At 40.2% G+C, this 18,979-nt stretch overlaps 1 protein-coding gene, 1 long non-coding RNA gene and 1 other non-coding gene across 4 annotated transcripts; 2 read left to right on the forward strand and 1 right to left on the reverse strand.

Annotated features, from left to right (window-relative positions):
- On the reverse strand, positions 1 to 5,326 carry TOMM7 (translocase of outer mitochondrial membrane 7). Its single transcript, XM_058805522.1, has 3 exons — positions 5,139 to 5,326; positions 1,426 to 1,474; positions 1 to 219 (listed from the first exon to the last, which is right to left on the reverse strand). The coding sequence occupies exons 1-3, from the start codon at positions 5,239 to 5,241 to the stop codon at positions 204 to 206; spliced, it is 168 nt and encodes a 55-aa protein (XP_058661505.1). The 5' UTR covers positions 5,242 to 5,326; the 3' UTR covers positions 1 to 203.
- A 104-nt stretch (positions 5,327 to 5,430) lies between these two features.
- LOC131557989 (uncharacterized) lies at positions 5,431 to 16,626 on the forward strand. Of its 2 annotated transcripts, none has more exons than XR_009274775.1 (3): positions 5,431 to 5,726; positions 10,853 to 10,888; positions 12,314 to 16,626. It is a non-coding gene; the product is annotated as an uncharacterized LOC131557989 (long non-coding RNA). The 2 variants fall into 2 exon arrangements; XR_009274774.1 differs by lacking the exon at positions 5,431 to 5,726 and adding an exon at positions 5,990 to 6,063.
- Positions 11,143 to 11,230, forward strand: LOC131569249 (small nucleolar RNA SNORD93). Its single transcript, XR_009275773.1, has one exon. It is a non-coding gene; the product is annotated as a small nucleolar RNA SNORD93 (small nucleolar RNA).
- Positions 16,627 to 18,979: the final 2,353 nt, after the last annotated feature.

The raw sequence follows: 18,979 nt of genomic DNA on the forward strand, positions 1-18,979 counted from the left end.
ATCCATTCAAACAGTATTTATTTAATTACACCGTAATGCAAATAAGTTAGGTCCATATAAATTCCATTTTGTTGTATGTACAACCTATGGCATTAGCAAGCTGATTGAACCAGCTGGTCTAAGTGTCGGCCTCATCCTCCGGAATGTACGCATCTTCTGACACTCTGTCCATCGGCTGCCTCTAAACAGGACCACCACAGCCTTCAGCCCCAAAGTAGACTGAAAGGGGAGGGGGGAGGAAATCAGAGTCAGATTTGCAGCAGGTACTTGTCTTTAAAATCTATATTTGTAAAACACAAGTCTGGAGAAATAGCCCTACAAATGTACAGAATAAACACTAGCCCCCAAAATACTGAAATAATGCCACCTTGAAAGTGAAATTTAAGGCTAGAGAGCACCAACATGTGCTCACAAAAATGAGCATCTGTAAGCCTCAGATTAGACAAAACATCTGTTCAATTGTATCTATGTATATATATTCTGGTACAAAACACATCTTTTACACTGTACAGATGCACACCCAAAAAAGAAGTCTCAAACCACTGGTGAAGCTAAACATAGAAACACTGTCAGCAAGCAAACAACTGCAGCAACTTGGTTATTAAGACAACACTAAATTCCACTGAAATTGTAATATGATCTTACTACTATTTTCCCATATTTTCTACTGTTTCTACTGAATCACTGAATCCTAAAAACTGGATTTCTATACACTGTAACTATGTAAATCAAGAAGAGTTAATCTACGACTTTGCAAACAATACAGTCCATCAATAATTTGTTTTAGGAATACCTGCTCCTGCACAGTAATCAAAGGCATTTCCTGAAAAACAGGAGAACCATCCTTTCTCCAAAACTTTAATTAGTTAGCCCTAAGGAAGCCCTTCAATAGAACTTAAATGTCACTAGAATGTAAGCATTACTAATGCCATAACATTGCAGCATAAAAAAGAGTCCCACAAGAAAGAGGCAACATGAGCCAAATCCACTTTGCTTCATGACAGTGACTAATACTGAAGGAGACAGCCTTTATTTCATGCACCTTTTATTATGCAGTGTTACTCCCACATTTGCCAAGGCAGAAGGAGATTGGATTTTGGTTTCAATTTGTGCTAGAAACCTGAGAAGTTATTGTTCAGTGCAGAAACTTGCACAAACTAGCTCTACAACAGATTAGAAGGGCAGCTGTCATGGAAAATACACAGGAAGTTCCATATCTTAAAAACTATGCAAGATTATAAGAAAGGTCTTCCCAAGAACTAGAACTTTGCTGACTTGTCATGTGAATTTCCAAAGAAACAAGAACCACAACAATTAAAAACAAGGGATGGAAGCATCATTCACAACTGTAGCTGGCCAGAAATAACACCCAAACCAGTAATTATCTGCACTGGGTTTGTACGTACATTTGGAACCGATACATACCTCCAGATAGTTGGCTCAGGCATTCCAGGATCTGCACCTCTTTTAAAACCTGAAGTGAAACATACATTACATACATATATAAAAATAAACAAGTATGTACAGATTCCTACACAGTTAAATCTCTGTGAAGTTATTCCAGCCCGTTAAATAGCAATAAAAATGAAAACTACTGAACGTAGAATTGTGATTCATGAAGCTGTGCACTACCCTGAGTAAAAACTGCACATTCTTACAAGGGTTAGAAAGCAAGAAAATAAATACCAATGTAAACTCTTCTTTTTTTAAAAAGTCTTACCTGCATCTTTACCTGACCTAAAATTCAGCATCAACTAACTGTAAGTGATGAAGGAAGTCATCTATGCCAGAGATCAAGACATTCATACTTTTACACACACAAACCCACAGATGTTAAATGTTGTCCAGAAAGCAACCTAGCAGGGCTCTACCAACAAAGACACCTAAAACTGATGTAGAGTAAGCACCTTGAAGCTTAACAGGCAATTGACATCTGAGACACACCCTAAAAGCAGTATTTCAGTAACAGTTCACTCAATTTAGCATGACAGAATGCTAAATGTTAAATCAATTTAACCTCAAATCTTCCACTCTGATTGGCACTTTTTGGAGGAAGTTACATACTACTAAAGCTTGCAAACCAACAAGTTGTTCTCTAATACCCAGGAAAATGAAATGACAGTTAACTACAAAGAGTTCATCCCCAGCCCCCAATAACTCAAATACACCAACTGACTAAAGTATATGTATACTAGGGAAGCAGCTGAAGGTTTGGAATATGAAGTATCTTTGTTCTCTGGACTGTGATACAAAAGTCTTGGAACAGAATCATGCAAAAAAATTCAGGCACTGTTCAATACTTCACTGGCTATCTAGAAGTGAAGGTTTCATGAAAATTATATTATTTCCCTCGTTTACAGAAAATAAATAATTAATGTCATGTTGCCTGAAACACAGGCCACAAAGGTTAATGGAAAAACTTCCATTAACTTCACAGGCACTGGAAAGGTCGTTGAAGATAACGTTGGATGATTTGAGACTATTAGACATCCTGACCCAAGTTCTTTGGCTGCCATACTGTCCAGCAGCACAGCTTAAAAATTCATGAATTGCAGCCACAGGGTGTGTGTGGATGTTTCTGCCTCCTTCCCTCACCCCCAGATTTTTAAATAAGCAAATCAGGTTTAACAAAAGTGCATTGGTCTAATTTACTGACTTAAAACCAGGGCAGCCACTTTAAAGAAAGTTTAAAATAACACAACAAAACCCCACCAATGACCTGTAACTGCACATTCTCATACTGGGCTCCTCGTACATGCCCTGAGCTAGAAAGCCTTACAGAGAAAGTTACAGGCTCAGATTTGCTGATCATTTCCTTGCCTATTTTTAGTTCAGCATGTATTTGATACATATGGGGTCACACCTTCCCTCCCAGAGTCAAAAGTAATCCTACTAGAGAAGAGGTTCTTCCAATCCTGCAGACTTTGGGTACATGCCACCTCCAAATGTCTATGGCAATCAAGGTGGCATCTGCTCTTCCCCTTCCCATCTGCTTATATTTTCATTACTGCAAATAAAGTTATAAGAAGGCAATGTAGATGTGGTACAACACACTTATTTTCTGGAGATATGAACCTAAACTACTACAACTTAAATTTCTCACTGCTACATAACAAAAAATATACTACACACCCCGATGCTAGTGCAACTGCAATTACAGTAAGGTGGCTTTATACAATTTGAAGTAACCTATTTAATGTCACCAATGTAACTTATTACTGTCACTAATGTGACACTCTGATGTCACTAAGAAGAAAGACCATCTTTCTGACATCCACAGACACTGTCAGGGAAGTAAAATCTAAACAAAACTTCAACAACAAATTAGGTTACAAATCAGTGTTGAAATTCCCACCCAAAACTTATCAATTTAAAAGAATTTATAAACTAAAAATGGAAATGCAATGGAAAAGCAGACCTAATAACGCTAATTATTTTTTCCATAGTTTTTGAAGTGACTTCTTTTGCTTGCAGTTGTTAAAGCACTTCTATAACAGCTGATGAGAACAACGTTTTCCTGGTTGTTATCTATAAACAATCAAAGCCCTTCAAACCAGGCACCGCACTCCTTTCAATTAATCAAAACAACCTCTCAGATTTGACTGGAAACATATCAAGCTCCCAGCCCTCCTTCATGTTTGCAATCAATGCAAAGATGCCTGTCTGATTTAGGTGCTTTTCCCAAAAAGCCCAACAGTTTGGGCAGAAAGTAAGCCAAATGAATTGCAGGGATCAGCCTTCCTGGGCCCCTCTGTTACAAACGAAGTGAATAAAAGTGTCCAGCCTCTCTTAAATAAGGACAGCTGATGGCATACAGCTCTAACTCAGCAGGAGAAATATTGTGTGGTAGTGATGCCTGGCTAGCCTGATGACAGGAGCAAGCAAAATATATCCAGGGCACCAGGCACTATAGCAAGGCATCCCCTTAACATTCCACTGCAGCTTGGAAACAGGAGCCACACCATGTTTGGTGGGACACAGACTGTAACCTGTATGCCTGTTGCTGGAAATTTAATCTCAGCCAGAAGCTGGCAATGTCCCCAGTGCCATGAAGCAGGGCTCCCAGCGTTCTGCTCACCAGACTCCCAGGAGCACAAAGCACAGCCCTGACTATTATAGGGCAGTCACTGACACAGGGTTAAATCTCAGCCCCATTTGCTGTTCGGCTGCTTCGGTGCTCTGCCCACTCCCCAGAGGGGCCCTCATACAGGATTAGCCTCCAGGGAGAAAAAGGGGCAAAAACCTCTTTATTACAGAACCACAGGATTGTCAGGCTTGGAAGGGACCTCTAGACATCCCCTAGTCCACTCCCTGACAAGGCAGGGTCACCTACAGCAAGTGACACAGGAATGTGTCCAGCTGGGTTTTGAATATCTGCACAGAGGGAGACTCCACGACCTTCCTGCGCAGCCTGTTCCAGGGCTTTGCCACCCTCAACGTGAAGAATTTCTTCCTCATGTTGACGTGAAACTTCTTGTGTTCTAGTTTATGGCCGTTACTCCCCATCCTGTACCTGGGCACTACTAAAGAGTCTGGCTCCAATCTCTTAGCCCTTGCCTTTAAGATATTTGTATACTTTAATGAGATCCCCTCCCAGTCTTCTCTTCTCTGGACTAAACTGGCCCAGCACCCGCAATCTCTGCTCATAAGAGAGATGCTTCAGTCCCTTTAATCATCTTCGTGGCCTTGTGCTAGACTCTCTCTAGCAGCTCCTTGTCCTTCCCGTACTGAGGAGCCCAGAACTCGACACGGCACTCCACATGTGGCCTCGCTAGGGCCGAGTAGAGCGGGAAGATCACATACTTCTTCTTTACAAAAAAAGGGGGGGGAAACAAATAAAAACCATACAAGCATACAAACAAAAAACCCAACTATAACAAAAAGCCTCCCCGTCTCAGTTCTGCCAAGGGCAACCCCGCCCTCCCCATCGCACATGCGCGGCCATGGCCGCGGGCGGCGGGGGCAGCGCGGCGGGGCGGCCCTGGGCCCCCCCCCGGGCCCTTCCCTCGGCCCCGCCGCTCCCCGGCAGCGTCCGGACGGGCCGGGGGGCGGAGAGCGGCCATCGGAGCCGGCCGCCCCAGACCCGGCCGCGGCAATGGCCGCCGAGGGCCCCCGCGCGTCCCCCGCCCGGCACTGACCGAGATAGAGCACTACGGGGATGAAGCCCCAGCGGATGGCGAACTGGCCGCCCTTGAAGAGCTGCTGTAGCCGCTGCTTGGCCTCCTTGCTAAGCTTCGGCATCCCGGCGGCGGGGCAGAGAGGAGGAGGAGGAAGAGGAGGAGAAGGAGGAGGAGCGCAGCGTCTCTCGTAACAGCGCCGTGCGCTGGGCGGGACCCATCGCTCGGCTGCGGGGCGGGGAGCGGGGCTGCGCCTCGGGCGGCCGAGGAAATGGCGGCGCCGGGGTGCCCTCCGTCCGCCGGGTGTGCTCCGTCCCTCGGGTGGCCTCTGCCCCGCAGCTGTTCTCTGCCCCTTGGGTGTTCTCTGCTGCAACCCCGGCGGGCTTGTCCCGGCCGCCCTCCAGCGCCGCAGGCTGAGGGATCGGCCCCGGGATCGGGATCGGGATGGGCCCAGCGGGGCTGGCGGCTGTGAGGGGCGCGGGGGCTGCGAGCGCTGTGGGTTTTCCTGCCCGCCTTGGCTCCTGAACTGCCGCGCTCCTGTGCTTGTTCTTCCCGGAGCTCTCGAGGTGTTGCTCACACGCCGCCTCTGCAGGGTAGGAAGTGCCTTTGGTAAGTGAAGGGTAGAGATGGAGTAATAAGGAAAAGCGTTCCTGGAGGAAACTAGAAATGCGGCTCCATGACGCTGTGTCGAGGAAGGTTTAGGCTTGGTATTAAAAGGAGAATAATATGAAAAAGATTCTTCACCCAGGGGGTGGTTGGGCACTGGAACAGGTTCCCCAGGGAGGTGGTCACAGCACCAACCTGACAGAGCTCAAGAAGTGTTTGGACAACGCTCTCAGGCACATGGTGTGACTCTTGGCATGTGCTGTGCAGGGCCAGGAGATGGACTTCGATGGTCCTTGTGGATCCCTTCCAACTCAGGATATTCTGTGATCTTTGATACCAGGTGAAGTGATGTATCCAGTTCATGAAAACAAAGAGTTGAGGGAGTGAAAACTTGACTAGAAATATGGAGAGAGACCTGATATCTAAAAACTGGCAGTACAGCACTTGGAGCTTGTTGTCCTTAAAAACCTCAGAGCCCAGATAAGCACTGAGGCATTTTGTTTTATAACTAGTAAATGAGTGGCCTTTGTCCTTGCAGTGCCCTAACCACCAAGCTACTCTATTTGACACAACTTACATGACATCTTGCTGTGTAGTGTCTATGCCTTTGAATCAATCATTTATATCATGTTTTTACCATGTTTTCATTCTTTCTCAGGAGGCTACTCTTGCCTTTTGCTGTAATGCCAGATCCAAGCCAGATGCAGGTTTTCAGGTTCTGCTATCACTAATGCAGCTGCAGCAGTTAACACCATCAGGCTGTATCATGTCTGCTACCCATAGCAAAGCTCTGCATTTTATATATTGGTTTGCCTACAGCAGTTACTTGAACTTCTGTAGCCATCGTGTCCCATTAAGAAAAACAGCAAGTCATTGCTTTTTAGAGACAAGAAAGAATCCAGGGATACAATAAATCTTACTGATTCATATATACCATTTACTCTTCCAGTGTATGCATGCCTGTCCAGTGTATGAATCCCTGTTCTGCTATTTCAAGATGATAAAAACAGGAGCTTTTAGCTCACTACTTGCTCTCCAGGTACAGGCAGGTAGCAAACTGCAGGCAACATGAGAGGTTCTGGCAGCTCATGGCTTGCTTTTGCCATGGTGTGTGAATTATGAAAGAATATTTTGGTGAGGTCATGGCACAGATGTGCAGTCATGTTATAGGATGGACAGCCTTTCCTGCTCTACACCAGTCCCAGTGCCCTGTGCTTCCATACACATTAAACGTGGGATACACCACTATTTCTAGTCATAGCACTGACACACATTTAATGATACCTGACAAATAAAGTAGAGGCATAGAGTCTCTTAGTGTCTCCTTTATACTGAATAGCTTATCCCTATGGAAAGGTTAGGCACCAGTGGTATCTATGTATTCATGAACATCAATATGAAATTAACACGACTTAGTGTACACCTTTCCCAAAAGAATATGCCTTTGGGGGGGAAATTCTGGGAATTCTATCTGAAAATTGAGAGAACAAGTCTTTCTATCCATAGGTTTGTGTTGGATTTCAATTTTTTTTTTGTATATCACTTGTCAAACGTTTTAAATTAGAACGCATAAGTAGAATTGTACCAACATTCAAAATTACAAATTTACTCTTCTTGTGAGCCAGTGTAGTGCAAGAGGCACATTCATTAATCAGTAATGGATTATCACACTCAAAAGAGAATTCAAACCATTGAACCTCTTTTTTGACTTACAGGAACCTGTTTTCCAGCAGTTTGTACTAAATTGGTTTTCCTTTGTAGATGAGGCCAAGTAAGATCTGTTTCCACACTGTGGTTACTGTTACAGCTTGTTCTTTCTAAACATACAAAACCAACTGTTCATTACAGCACACAGCTTGTTAATAATCTCTTACAAAATATGGCAATAAAATATGACCCACTGTGGTGGAATGAAATCCAAAAAGGTATTTTTCCTTCCTGTAAATTTAGTGCAAGTGGGATTCAGAAGGTCAAAAGTACAGATCACCTGATAGGAAGGGTTGAACAGTTGCTCTGTCTCCTTTGAGAATTGGTTTAACAGTATCACACGTGACACAGTGCATATAATGTTATTGTGGGTGTTCTTGAGAAAGGATACTCACCAGAGGTGCCGCATGTTCCAGATCTTCCCTTCTTCCCTTCACACATTGAGTCAAGGAGTAATTTTCAGAGCACAGAAACATGTTAGCCTTCATTTCTCATGTCTGCTAATTTGAATGTTTGACTAAAAGCTTGCAGGTTATTTCATTAATTTAACTACAGAAGCCAGGAAATTAATAGCAAGAAAGTTAGTATTACTTTGCCAGTTTTCTCACAAACAAAATCAGTGCTAGAGGAGCACAAGGGCGTGTGTTGGTATGCAGATAAACCAACGTTGATTCTGTATAGTTACTGCTCGAGATCTACATAATCATGCATACTGAAGCTGTGAAAGGATGTCTGTAAACTAAGAATTGTGACTGGAGAGGAGCACTTATTTCATCATAACACACATTCATAGTCTCCAACTGTCCAGCATATCATATTTGCACTAAAAGTCCTCAACTAGCCAGCCAGCCAACCAACAAACCCACAAAACCACAACAAAACAAAAACCAATAAATGGTTGTGCTGACTCCAGAAGTTTTCCATGCCTTTCTTTGGCTCCTGTGTCACCTGGGATGTTAGAGGGTCTAAGAGCCCAGCAGTCTTTCAGTGATCTGCTGACTCAGACAAAGGGGGAAGGAGAGCAGCAGTCATCCTCCCTGCAGGTTCGTGGGACCGCGCTAGTCACATAAATATTGGCAATTAGCCTCTAAAAGCAAATGTGCCTGTGATGGGCCATGAAACAATGAGCTGTTTTGTAGGGAAAAAACCTAATACCCCAAAAAACAGGTGGAGATGACTCTGCCTGGAGAAGATGGAAGTAGGATTTTATGGGTGTCCTATGAGTATTCATGTTTGTAAGTTATTGCGGTAACACTCCTATGAAGGATTTTGATTTTTTTTTTTTCTTGTGGCTGATAATGAAGACAAAACTGCTTGGAATGCTGTATCCATTAACTAAGGAGAATAAGAGCCCCAATTGTTGGAGTGACAAAAGAAAATTAGTGATACCATAGATGTGGAAAGTCTTATGTTGCAAAAAAAATAACTCTCTTTGAATTTCTTGTGCCTTGTAGCTTCATGTGATCAGCAATAACAATAAAATCAGAAACAAAATTGCAGAGGTTTCAACTGGGACAACAAGAATGTGAATACCTGTCATTTTATTGACTCAATTAGCAGTAATTCCACAAGTGTTTTCACAGCAAATATCACTAGTACTCGTGGTAAAATGGCCAAATATTTCCATTTTTATTGGTAAATGAGAGAATTGAGATTCTTATAGACACGACTGAATTGCTGAAGTGTCACATTCATGAAATAATATCATTTGATCAGTTGGCTTTAACTCATCTTTTTGAGTGCAAAGTGTACCTTTCAGGTTAAAGAATTCCAGACCTCTAAAAGATTTATCTCAGCAAACCACAAAGTAAAGCCATGCAACAGTACATGTAACTCAGATGCTGATAAAGGAGACAAAGTGCAGTGACACATTGAAGTCTGTGAAAAATCACTGTAAACTTTGTAGGAAATCCTTGCAGGCCACCATTGTGCACTTAGCAATCTCACATTTGAGATTTCCCCAATTTACTGACAGAAAGCTGCATTAAATTCATCTACTTGGGAACAAAGTTTGAGTTTGACCCTATTTAGGAGGAACTTAGATTTCAAAGACGCTATGGTGGATGTTTCTTGCTTCAGGATTATACCATAAATCAGTATAAATAGCACAAGAACATAAGGAAGAGCTCTTCAACAGATTTCCACTGCAGGCTGAATTTTTATGATATCAGTAACAATAGTAGTATATTACGACTAGACATTCTATTTCACTTCATTGTTACAACTAAACTTCCTATTTTTATTGTGCCCTAATAATGGTGTTCCTTCTATTCCATTTTAGTATTCCTATTCATTTAGTCTAATAAATCCCTGCTTCTCTGCAGTACCACTGATCTGGGAAATGTTCCTTTTCATTTCACAAAGACAAGAAAGGACAGAGACAAAGGGAAATGGAAAGTACTATGGTCAAAAGAGCAAAGACTTAGGCTGTCCAGTTAGGTCATGTGTAAAGTAACCAGAATTCTAAACTGTCTTCTGAATGTTATTGAGACCTAGATTAGTTTGGGGTGAGTATATTTGAGTTCTTACATTTGGCATAGTTGAAATGCAGAGCTATAATGCATATAAAAAATTTCTGTCCAAATTAAAATCTTCATATGAATTTCTGTATGATACTTGTTGGCTATACTGTGGTCACTGCCTGATATGGGATATTTCCAGGAAAAGTGATACTGCCAGTCACTGGCAGGTTTCAGCTGGGATAGAGTTAATTTTCCTCATGGTGACTGGTATGGAGCTGTATTTTCCACTTGTGCTGAACACAGGGTTGTTGATAATATAGAGAAGTTTTGTTATTGCTGGTCAGGGCTCACACAGTCAAGGCCTTTTCTGCCTTTTGTACTGCCGTGCTGGTGAGGCTGGGGCTGCATGGGAGGTTGGGTGGAGACACTGCCAGGACAGGTGATCCCAGGTGACCAAAGGGATATCCCAGACCATGGGATATGCTCTGTAATAAAGTGGGGGGAAGAAGGAGGAAGGGGAGACATTTGGGGTGATGGTGTTTGTCTTCCCAAGTAACTGTTAGATGTGATGGGGCCCTGCTCTCCTGGGGATGGCTGAACTCCTGCCTGCCCACGGGCAACAATGAATTAATTCCTTGTTTTGCTTTGCTTTGTGTGCACAGTTTTTGCTTTCCCTGTTAAACTGTCTTTATCTCAACACATGAGCTTTCTGGCTTTCACCTTTCTGATTTTCTCTCTGGTCCCAGTGTTTGTGAGGCATAGGGAGCAGGTGGCTGTGTGGGGCTTGGCTGCTGGCTGAAAATTGCTGACAATTACTAGAATGATCAGAGTGGCCAGAACAAACAGCAAAGTGTAGTAATTTTGTATATTTAATACAGTAATTGTACAATTTTTTTACTGAAAAACAAACAAAAACTGAGTGGTGACATGGAGTTACAATCTCATTGTTTTTCATTACAGCTCCTGAGGCCAGGGAAGGAGAAACAGCAGTCTGAGGTGAGACAGCATTGAAAGAACCTCCTCAAAAGCTTTTAGAGACCTCTGAGAAGAACTGTTGATGTGCTTAAAAATTGAATATTACCTGCTTCACTACTGTGTGTTTGTTTGAAGCGTGACTTTCCCATTCTGCACATCTTTGCTTAATACTGAAAATTAAATGTTACACTTAGACATGCTGCTACCTTTTGCCAAAGCTTGTTTTTCTAAAAGTGCAACAGTTCTTCAATGCATGTTTTTGTGATTGCAATATTTGGCCAAGGATGAAAACAATAATCTGATTCCTTATATACATTTGGTGATACGCAAAAATCTGATGGATAAAAGGATTTTCTGAGGCCAAATTAATACCCATATTTTTTTAAATTGTTTTTTTAATTAAGCTTTTTTTTTAAGCAGCTGAGCAGCAAAGGTTTTGGTAACTCTAGGAGGATTTTCCTCTGAAGATATTTTATTAATGTAAACTTTTTCTTTGTAGACAGATCTCAAATAGATTTTTGTTGCTGAAGAATATGTTGTTTTAACAGCACATATATATAAAGATTTTAAAGGACTTAAAATATGCTAATTTTAGGCAAATTTTTACTATGATTTAAACAAGTTGAGGAAAACAAATAATATATTCTGATTTTCCAAAGTCTTTACTTTATACTTGCCTTTATACCAATTCCAACCTTAGTAAATTGTAAAGTGGTGGAACAACCATGAAGCTGATAACATGAGTCTTTGCAGAGAAAAATGAAATATTTGTCTCTGATACAGGACATAGAATTGCAGCATTTGAAAAATAATAATTCTAACTATAAGTCGTATTCTGCTTTCTCTCTTCAATGAGTGTTAACAGTCTTTCTTAGCATCCAACTACAAAAAAGTGCTGCTGAAACAACTTTTTCTGACAGTGAAATATTTGAAAATGTAACTGATTGATGCACAGAACTCCCCTCACTGATTTACAATAGAGCTTTCATATGCATGCTCAGATTTTGCAAGCTAAAGGTATACAACAAGCTACTAATTAACTCTGGTTATAAGCTAAGAGAAAACATGTAGTAAAGTAAAAAGGAGAACTCTGAGTTGAAATATGCCAGGTAGACCTGAAACAGGTTGGTGTGGGTTTTTTTGCCAGTTTGTTGTGGGTTTTGTCTTAAGTCCCAGTAAAACAAATGACATATAATTTCAGTTACTGTATATATCCTTAAGTATAATTTTTTGTTGTAACTTCCAAAACAAGAAGGGTGTTTGTTGAAACTAAGATTTTTTTTTTTAAGTATAAATTAAAGTTTAATTCAGTACAGCTTTAATTTCAATAGAATTAAAAGCATAACACAATCTAGGTTTTAGTGCTGTCATTATTATAGTTTTAACAACTTGTAATGCAAATTACAGAATCCAGATCATAAAAGGTAAAAATATGTGTATTTTCAGATCACAGAATCACAGAATCACAGAAGTTCAAGACTGGAAGAGACCTATAAGATCATCAAGTCCAGTCGATGTTCTAACTGTTCACTAGATCATGGCAGCAAGTGCCACATCCAGTCTTTTTTTGAATAAGACTGCCCAGTCAACAAAGGAAATGTGTCATGTATGTGAACAAATGGAATAATTTGTAGTAAGTCTAAATGTTGAACTAATTATTTAAACTGAACATACGTATTAATTTATCTTCATTGTTCACTTTGGGTGAATTGACTTCAGAAACTTAAAGACAAACCTATTGTCACATTCCTAATTCAACAGGGCTTAACCATGACCAGCAAGGTGAGGAGCAGTTCACACATCCCCTAGCAGAGTCTCCATCAGTGTGTGCTGCCTGAGCTTCCTGCTCCCCTTCAGAATTTGGAAATTCAACAGTGCAGATGAAAGTATCAAGGTTTATGTCCGTCTTTAGTTTTTGCATTTCAGTACTTCAGATTTCAGTGCAAATTCTTTGAGATCTTCAGCACATGGAAGATTAGAATCAGTAATTTAGTATCATAATGAAGAGTAATTAAGGCCTTTCCTAGATACCAGAAGGCGATCAAGGAAAGCTCTCTTCTTTCTTTCCAAGTCTCATCTGGTGCTATCAAGATTAAATGAAGCGCAACTCATGGTTAATGAAGTTTTTACTCTTCTACTAAAAAAAAATTTAGTCTCTTAAAATACTTCCCTTTTGCCTTTCATACACAATTTCTGTCCATACTTTGTCTATTTTAGTGGAGTCATATGCCATATTTAGCCCATACAAACTTTTTTAGAGTTTACTAATTTCAAAACATTGTCGAGCAGACACACTAGTATGTTTTCTCTATATACTGTCAGCCTGATTCTCGTGCCTGTAAGTTCATCTAACACTCTTTCCACTGTTGCACAGAAAACAAATGACCTTTCAGGGAAATACCTATCAGTGTTTCAATCACTGCTGCTGCTTTTCAGTTAGGATTATTAAAAATCTCAAACTTCATTCTCCTAGAAGTGCAGAACAACTGCATTTTAGTCATTTTAGATGCTGGAGTCCAATTTAAGAGGGTGATGTGTAGCAGTAGGCACTACAGTGATTAATGAGATTTCAGTAGCTTTTCCATAGCTTCCTGCCTAGAGCCAAAAAACAAAACAAATCAACAAACAAACAAAAAAAATCCAACCCCAAAACCATAACAGCAGATTACTTGTGTGCCTTTCACTGCTTCTTGTAAAATGTTAATGGACTCCTAAAGGTTTCATTTTTGAATGAGAACCATTTCAGCAAGAATTTTAGCAGATGCAGAGGACATTCAAGGAACTTGTGAAAATTCCTTATGTTCTGCTTTATAAAGTCTATAGGCACATTTGGCACAAGCTGTCAATCTGACACTGATTTCCAGGCATTTAAACAGGCCAAATAAAATGCCATTTCTGTAATACTTTTATATTTTCCCTTTTTTTCAAGGGTATATAAAGTACACATCTGAATAAACAATATTGTACTCCTTTATTTTAGGTGTAGGTAGCAGTCACAAGAGGTTAAATGCTGCTATGTGTAACAAAGCATGAAGATGACAAGATACATGAACCAGAGGCTTTTCAGCTCAATCACATCATCCAGCACATAATTATACAGATTTTGTATTTCAGACACCAATGTCACCTTGGGGTTGAAATCATTCTAGATGAATTGGTGTAAGTATAAATAAGATAGTTCCCCACACCCCAGTTACTTTCCTACTTTAAAAATAGAAAGGAAAATGAGTCGTCCTGAGTTTAGGGATGAGTTATTTGTGTGGGGTATTTGTGATGGAAAATTCTTTCTAAAATAAATGGTCTTCTTTTTTCCTCTCATATTTTAAGGTGACAGCCTGCTTCTAGTGTCAGAGTACTAGACTAAATTTATCCTGGTCTGTTTTAGTACTTGACTAATACATACAGCACTATCTATTAGAGTCATTAATTGTATCAAGCAAAATATTTTTCTGTAGTTTTTCTATTAAATTTCTTTAAAGCCACATGCAGAATGTTACCTCCCATGTTGTACTTTAGTTCCAGTGACTCTAATATGGATGATATCCTGATGGGCTTTTGAAATCCTGAAAAACATGAATGTGACAGGGAGCCTAGATGGGACTTTAAAAAATACTACAAATCATTTAACTTCTATTACAAAATTTTTATAAATGCTGAATAAAGGTGTAAATTAATAAATGTATCAGCATCTATTAATTTATTTCCTTCTCTTCATTACAGAAAGATACTATTGATCCAAAATTTATTAGCAGTGTTCTGCTAGAGCCAGCGGAGGGCAGACTTGAATTGGAAACTCTTTTTGCTACTGCAGTTACTTGAAGTTAAAATACCAGATATATCATGTCTTGAGCTCAAAGTCTCATCACTTCTCTACTATTCTAATTACAATTGTGCTGGATAAAAGCCTCTTTGCAGTTCCTGTTTGACAAAATGAGTGTTTTGCGACTGTTTAAATAAAGATGCTAATATGAAAGTGAATAAGTCAGTGTGTTAGCAGCTGTGTGTTACTCATCAGGGATTATCCACACTGCTTAATCCATAACCATGTATATCTTGAAATGCTTGTTAAAAGCTAGTGAATATAATTATCCCCATTTTACAGATGAAGAAACTGAAGAATAGAGTGGTAACCTTACAGATTACCCATCTGGGTGACCTACAGAAACAAGAATAAAGTCCAGTTTTTGAGATCTAATCCAGTGCTTTGCAACATAAAGTATTTTAACTCTTGAAAACATTATGGAAATTATTGCTAGAAGCCCAAATTGTGGAGACTGAGGAGCTTACACTGTTGAAATAGCAGGCAGCCTGACAGCCAGGTTGTAGATCTTAAGAAGAATATTCTTCCCAAGAAGATGGGTGGCAGTCAGATCAAAGGCCTAAAGATCCACTTTAAAGTAGTATTTTGTTTTTAAAACAAGTACTTTGCATTTTTAGGCATATTTGTTATTCATTAGGTTAGGTTGGAGTCTTTCCAAAAAACTTTATGATAGCCTGTGTCTGGCTCTTGTTATGTATAATGTGTTGTGGCTTCACACATTTTTAAGTGCTGTGTGAAGGTCTGTAAGAATATATTATAAAAGAGGTCACTCGGAGCTTCTTGGTCATTTCTCCTTGTACCTTGTGCAATTGTACCTCACAAAGAGTTGTCACCTCCAAATTGTCATCACTTTCCATAACTCACAGAGGCCTGAAAATGCAATTATCTCAAAAGGGAAAAGATTCATTTACTCTTCTGCAGAACATAAACTCTCCTTGAAATAACCACTAATTGAAGGCATTTGTACACAGGCTCATTTTATAGTAAACCACTGGATGCCTCAGCTCAAGAAGCAGCAAGAAAGATAATTCAATTAATGACAACTGCTGCTTTGAGAAATGTGGTTGCCAGTCTCAAAGTTATTTTATTTATCCCTAATTATACATTGCTGAAAACTGTTAACCATTATTAGGGGCAGATGAGTCTGAGGTTTGGGGGTATGGCTGGTTTTCCCTGCTGTAAGCTTCACAAGTTTTCACATCCACCTCCATAATGATCTTCTCTTTCACTAATCCAAGTTATTGTGTATTTTTTTTGTATTCAACTTTCCCTTTTATTTGTAAAATGTGTGTGAAATGTTCAAAACATTAGTGATTTAAGAGCAGTTAAGATATTACTGCCTCAGAAACACATCATTGTTACATACAGTGGTGTTTGTTGTGCTGAGCAGGCCCAGCTGAGTTACAGATAAGGCAAATTAACTGTATCAGAGCAGGTTGGCCAAAAGCTTGTCCCTGTATTTCTTTACATGGAAAATAAAGGATACATGTATGTATTGTCTGAATAGAGAGCATGATGATGTTGTGTGCCTGTGCCAAAATTAATCCAATAGTATTTTATTGGATAAATAAACTTAGTTTTGGATTTAAAAAATTGGAATATGTAATGTATAAAATAGATATTTGATCAAGATCAGTTCCTCTGGTAATGTTCCTTCAGAGAGGAGGGTTTTAATGACAGGGAAAAGATACTTCTACATCTATGGAAGTTAAAGCCTGCTGCTGCCAAGTGGCCAGGACCCTTAAATGTGTGTTGAAGTGTCCTACTCTTAGTAAATCAGAAATGTTTATACTTGCTGTCTCAAGTAGTAGAAAGAACACTAGCAACTGCTTCCATGTTTAGAATTCTGTGGAGTCTGCTACCTGTGAGCAGACTCCACTTAAATAAAGTCTCTGGAACTGTTAATTGCTAACCTCATTCTTGACATACTTCAGCCTCCAACAGCCCGCTACAACTTCTGTTACACGTTCTGGGATTCTATCTATAGCAATTGCTTTCTCTCCCCAGTTGGCTCCAAGCCAGAAATATATCCATTTGCACAAATGCTTCTTAACCTTGGTCACACTGGGGTGGGGGGGAAGGGGGGAGTCATATTTTTTTCTTTCTGCTTGTCTGGTTGGTGGATACTTTTATACTAAATTCAGTACTTGCCATGTTCTCTGTGTAATGCACAAGTGGTTACAATGCCTTTTCTAAGCTACTCTTTGTTTCACTTTAGGTGCACTGAATAAAACTATTTCTCCATGGTCATTTCATGGGCATCTTACTGTAACATGGGAGTCTTAAGCAAGCACATTTAATCAATTTTCTGATAAGGCTGTGTTCTTCCCTCTGAGTATGGCTGTCTCAGTTGACAAAGAAAGCCTTCAAGACTTGCAGAGTAACCAGCACTTCTGAAGGCTGAAGAAAACACTAAGGCACCAACATTTCTCACCAGCTACATGGCGAGTTCCAGTGTCCCTGTCATGAAGAAATTGGTTTATAACTGACAGGGAAGATTGTGCTTACCACAGGAATGCTACTGGTACCCAAACTAGCTTGTCTTCATTCTCAAAAACCTGCAGCTCACACACATACATGTATAGCATCCAGCTCTGGGGTCCTCAGTGCAGGAAGGACATGAATCTGTTGGATTGGCCACCAAGATAATTAGAGGGATAGAACACATCTCCTACGAGGAAAGATTGAGAGAATTGGGATTGTTCAGCCTAGAGAAGGGAAGGCTTCAGGGTGGCCTAATTGTGGCCTTTCAGCTCCTGAAGGGAGTCTGTAGTGACAGGACAAGGGGGAATGGATTCAAACTGACAGAGGAGGCTTACATTAGATATTAGGAAAAAATTCTTTGCTGTGAGGATGGTGAGGCACTGGAACAGTTTGCCCAGGTAAGTTGTGGATGCCCCATCCCTGGAAGTGTTTAAAACCAGGTTGGGTGGGATTCTGAGCAACCTGGTCTAGTGAAAAGTGTCTGCCCACGGCAGGGGGCTTGGAACAAGATGGTCTTTAAGGTCCCTTCCTACCCAGGCAATTCTATGATTCTATGTACCTGTGTATAGAAACTTCTGCATTATATGTATATAAATGTACACAGAACAGCAGGTTTATCAGAATTAATTGAAAATGAGCCAGTTTGGATATCAATACCAGCACCATTTCTGAGGATATATGTATAGACATGTATAGCAAACTTCAACTGCAGCTTTGAAGTCCTCAGTGTTTCAGCTACCTAGAAGTACCTATGCAAATATTTGACATTAGAAAATTAGGAGCACTTTGATTGGAGTAATTAGGTTGATACATAGGAGTTCTATGGTAGAGGGAGGAACAGATGGTCCTGATTTTTCTGACTCAAATTTCCACCAATTTTTTTTTATGTTTTCATGCATTTCTGTACAGTTGTGGTGAATGCTGTACCAGAGTCCAGTCCAACCTCTGAGAAAGACAAAAAGGGTGTGGTTACAAAAATAGTCACAGACCACAGCTCTATGTTTGCATGCTAGATCATGATCAAGGATTCTGCACTAAGATGTACATAGGACAGTGTGTGGCATCTCTCACTGCAGTCTTCTGTGGCATCTTGACCCCATTTAACTTCCATTTTTATTAGATCTCAATGTTAGGGGGAAAAAAATGCAAGTTCTAGCTTGTGCAAAATTTGATTTATTTCCAGCTCTAATAAATCCAGCCTTGCAACTTCCAGTCCTCTCAGGTGTCCAAATACCTGCCCCTAGAAAACATTCCTCTGCATTAGAACTCACAGGGTAAACTGCTGGATCAGTAAAGTTCTGTTCTCTCTAAGGTACTGTATCATGCATTTGCAATATTATTCTCCCCTTAATGCAGCTGGAGTTTCAGACTATCCCATTTAACTGCATATGTGTCACAAGTCACTGACATCAGAAACACATTTTAGCCTCAGTGTCACAAATTAATTGAGTTGCAGAAAGAAGAATAAGGTTACTAAAACAACAGGTTTTAAGAATTCTACTTTCAAATAATAGTGAGTAGCTAAAAAATCTTAAAGCCAGGAGCATGCAAGCTCCTACTGGTCAGTTTTCAGTTGATCAGCTTTTAATAGCTACCTGCAAAAGACTAATTAGTGACTTCAGTGTGCTATCCTACATTTCGAAGTGTCTAATGCTGTCGTGTAGCTGCACACTTAACACAGACTGCTAACTCGACTTCATACCCAGCACTGGTCAGCACTAGCAAACCTCAGCTTCAAGGTTAAGGTAGAGTCAGCATTTTGCCTCCTGTCAGCAATAATCTATAACTTCCATTGCTGGGAACAAGCA

Source organism: Ammospiza caudacuta, chromosome 1 (assembly GCF_027887145.1).
Source record: "Ammospiza caudacuta isolate bAmmCau1 chromosome 1, bAmmCau1.pri, whole genome shotgun sequence".
Lineage (NCBI taxonomy): Eukaryota > Metazoa > Chordata > Aves > Passeriformes > Passerellidae > Ammospiza > Ammospiza caudacuta.

What these genes read in the sequence shown, in the direction of transcription:
- TOMM7 (XM_058805522.1), bottom strand. Translation starts at nt 5,241, where the DNA reads ATGCCGAAGCTTAGCAAGGAGGCCAAGCAGCGGCTACAGCAGCTCTTC. An exon ending in CCCCGTAGTGCTCTATCTCG is followed by an intron (nt 1,475 to 5,138) that starts GTCAGTGCCGGG and finishes GTTTCACTTCAG; the next exon opens with GTTTTAAAAGAGGTGCAGAT.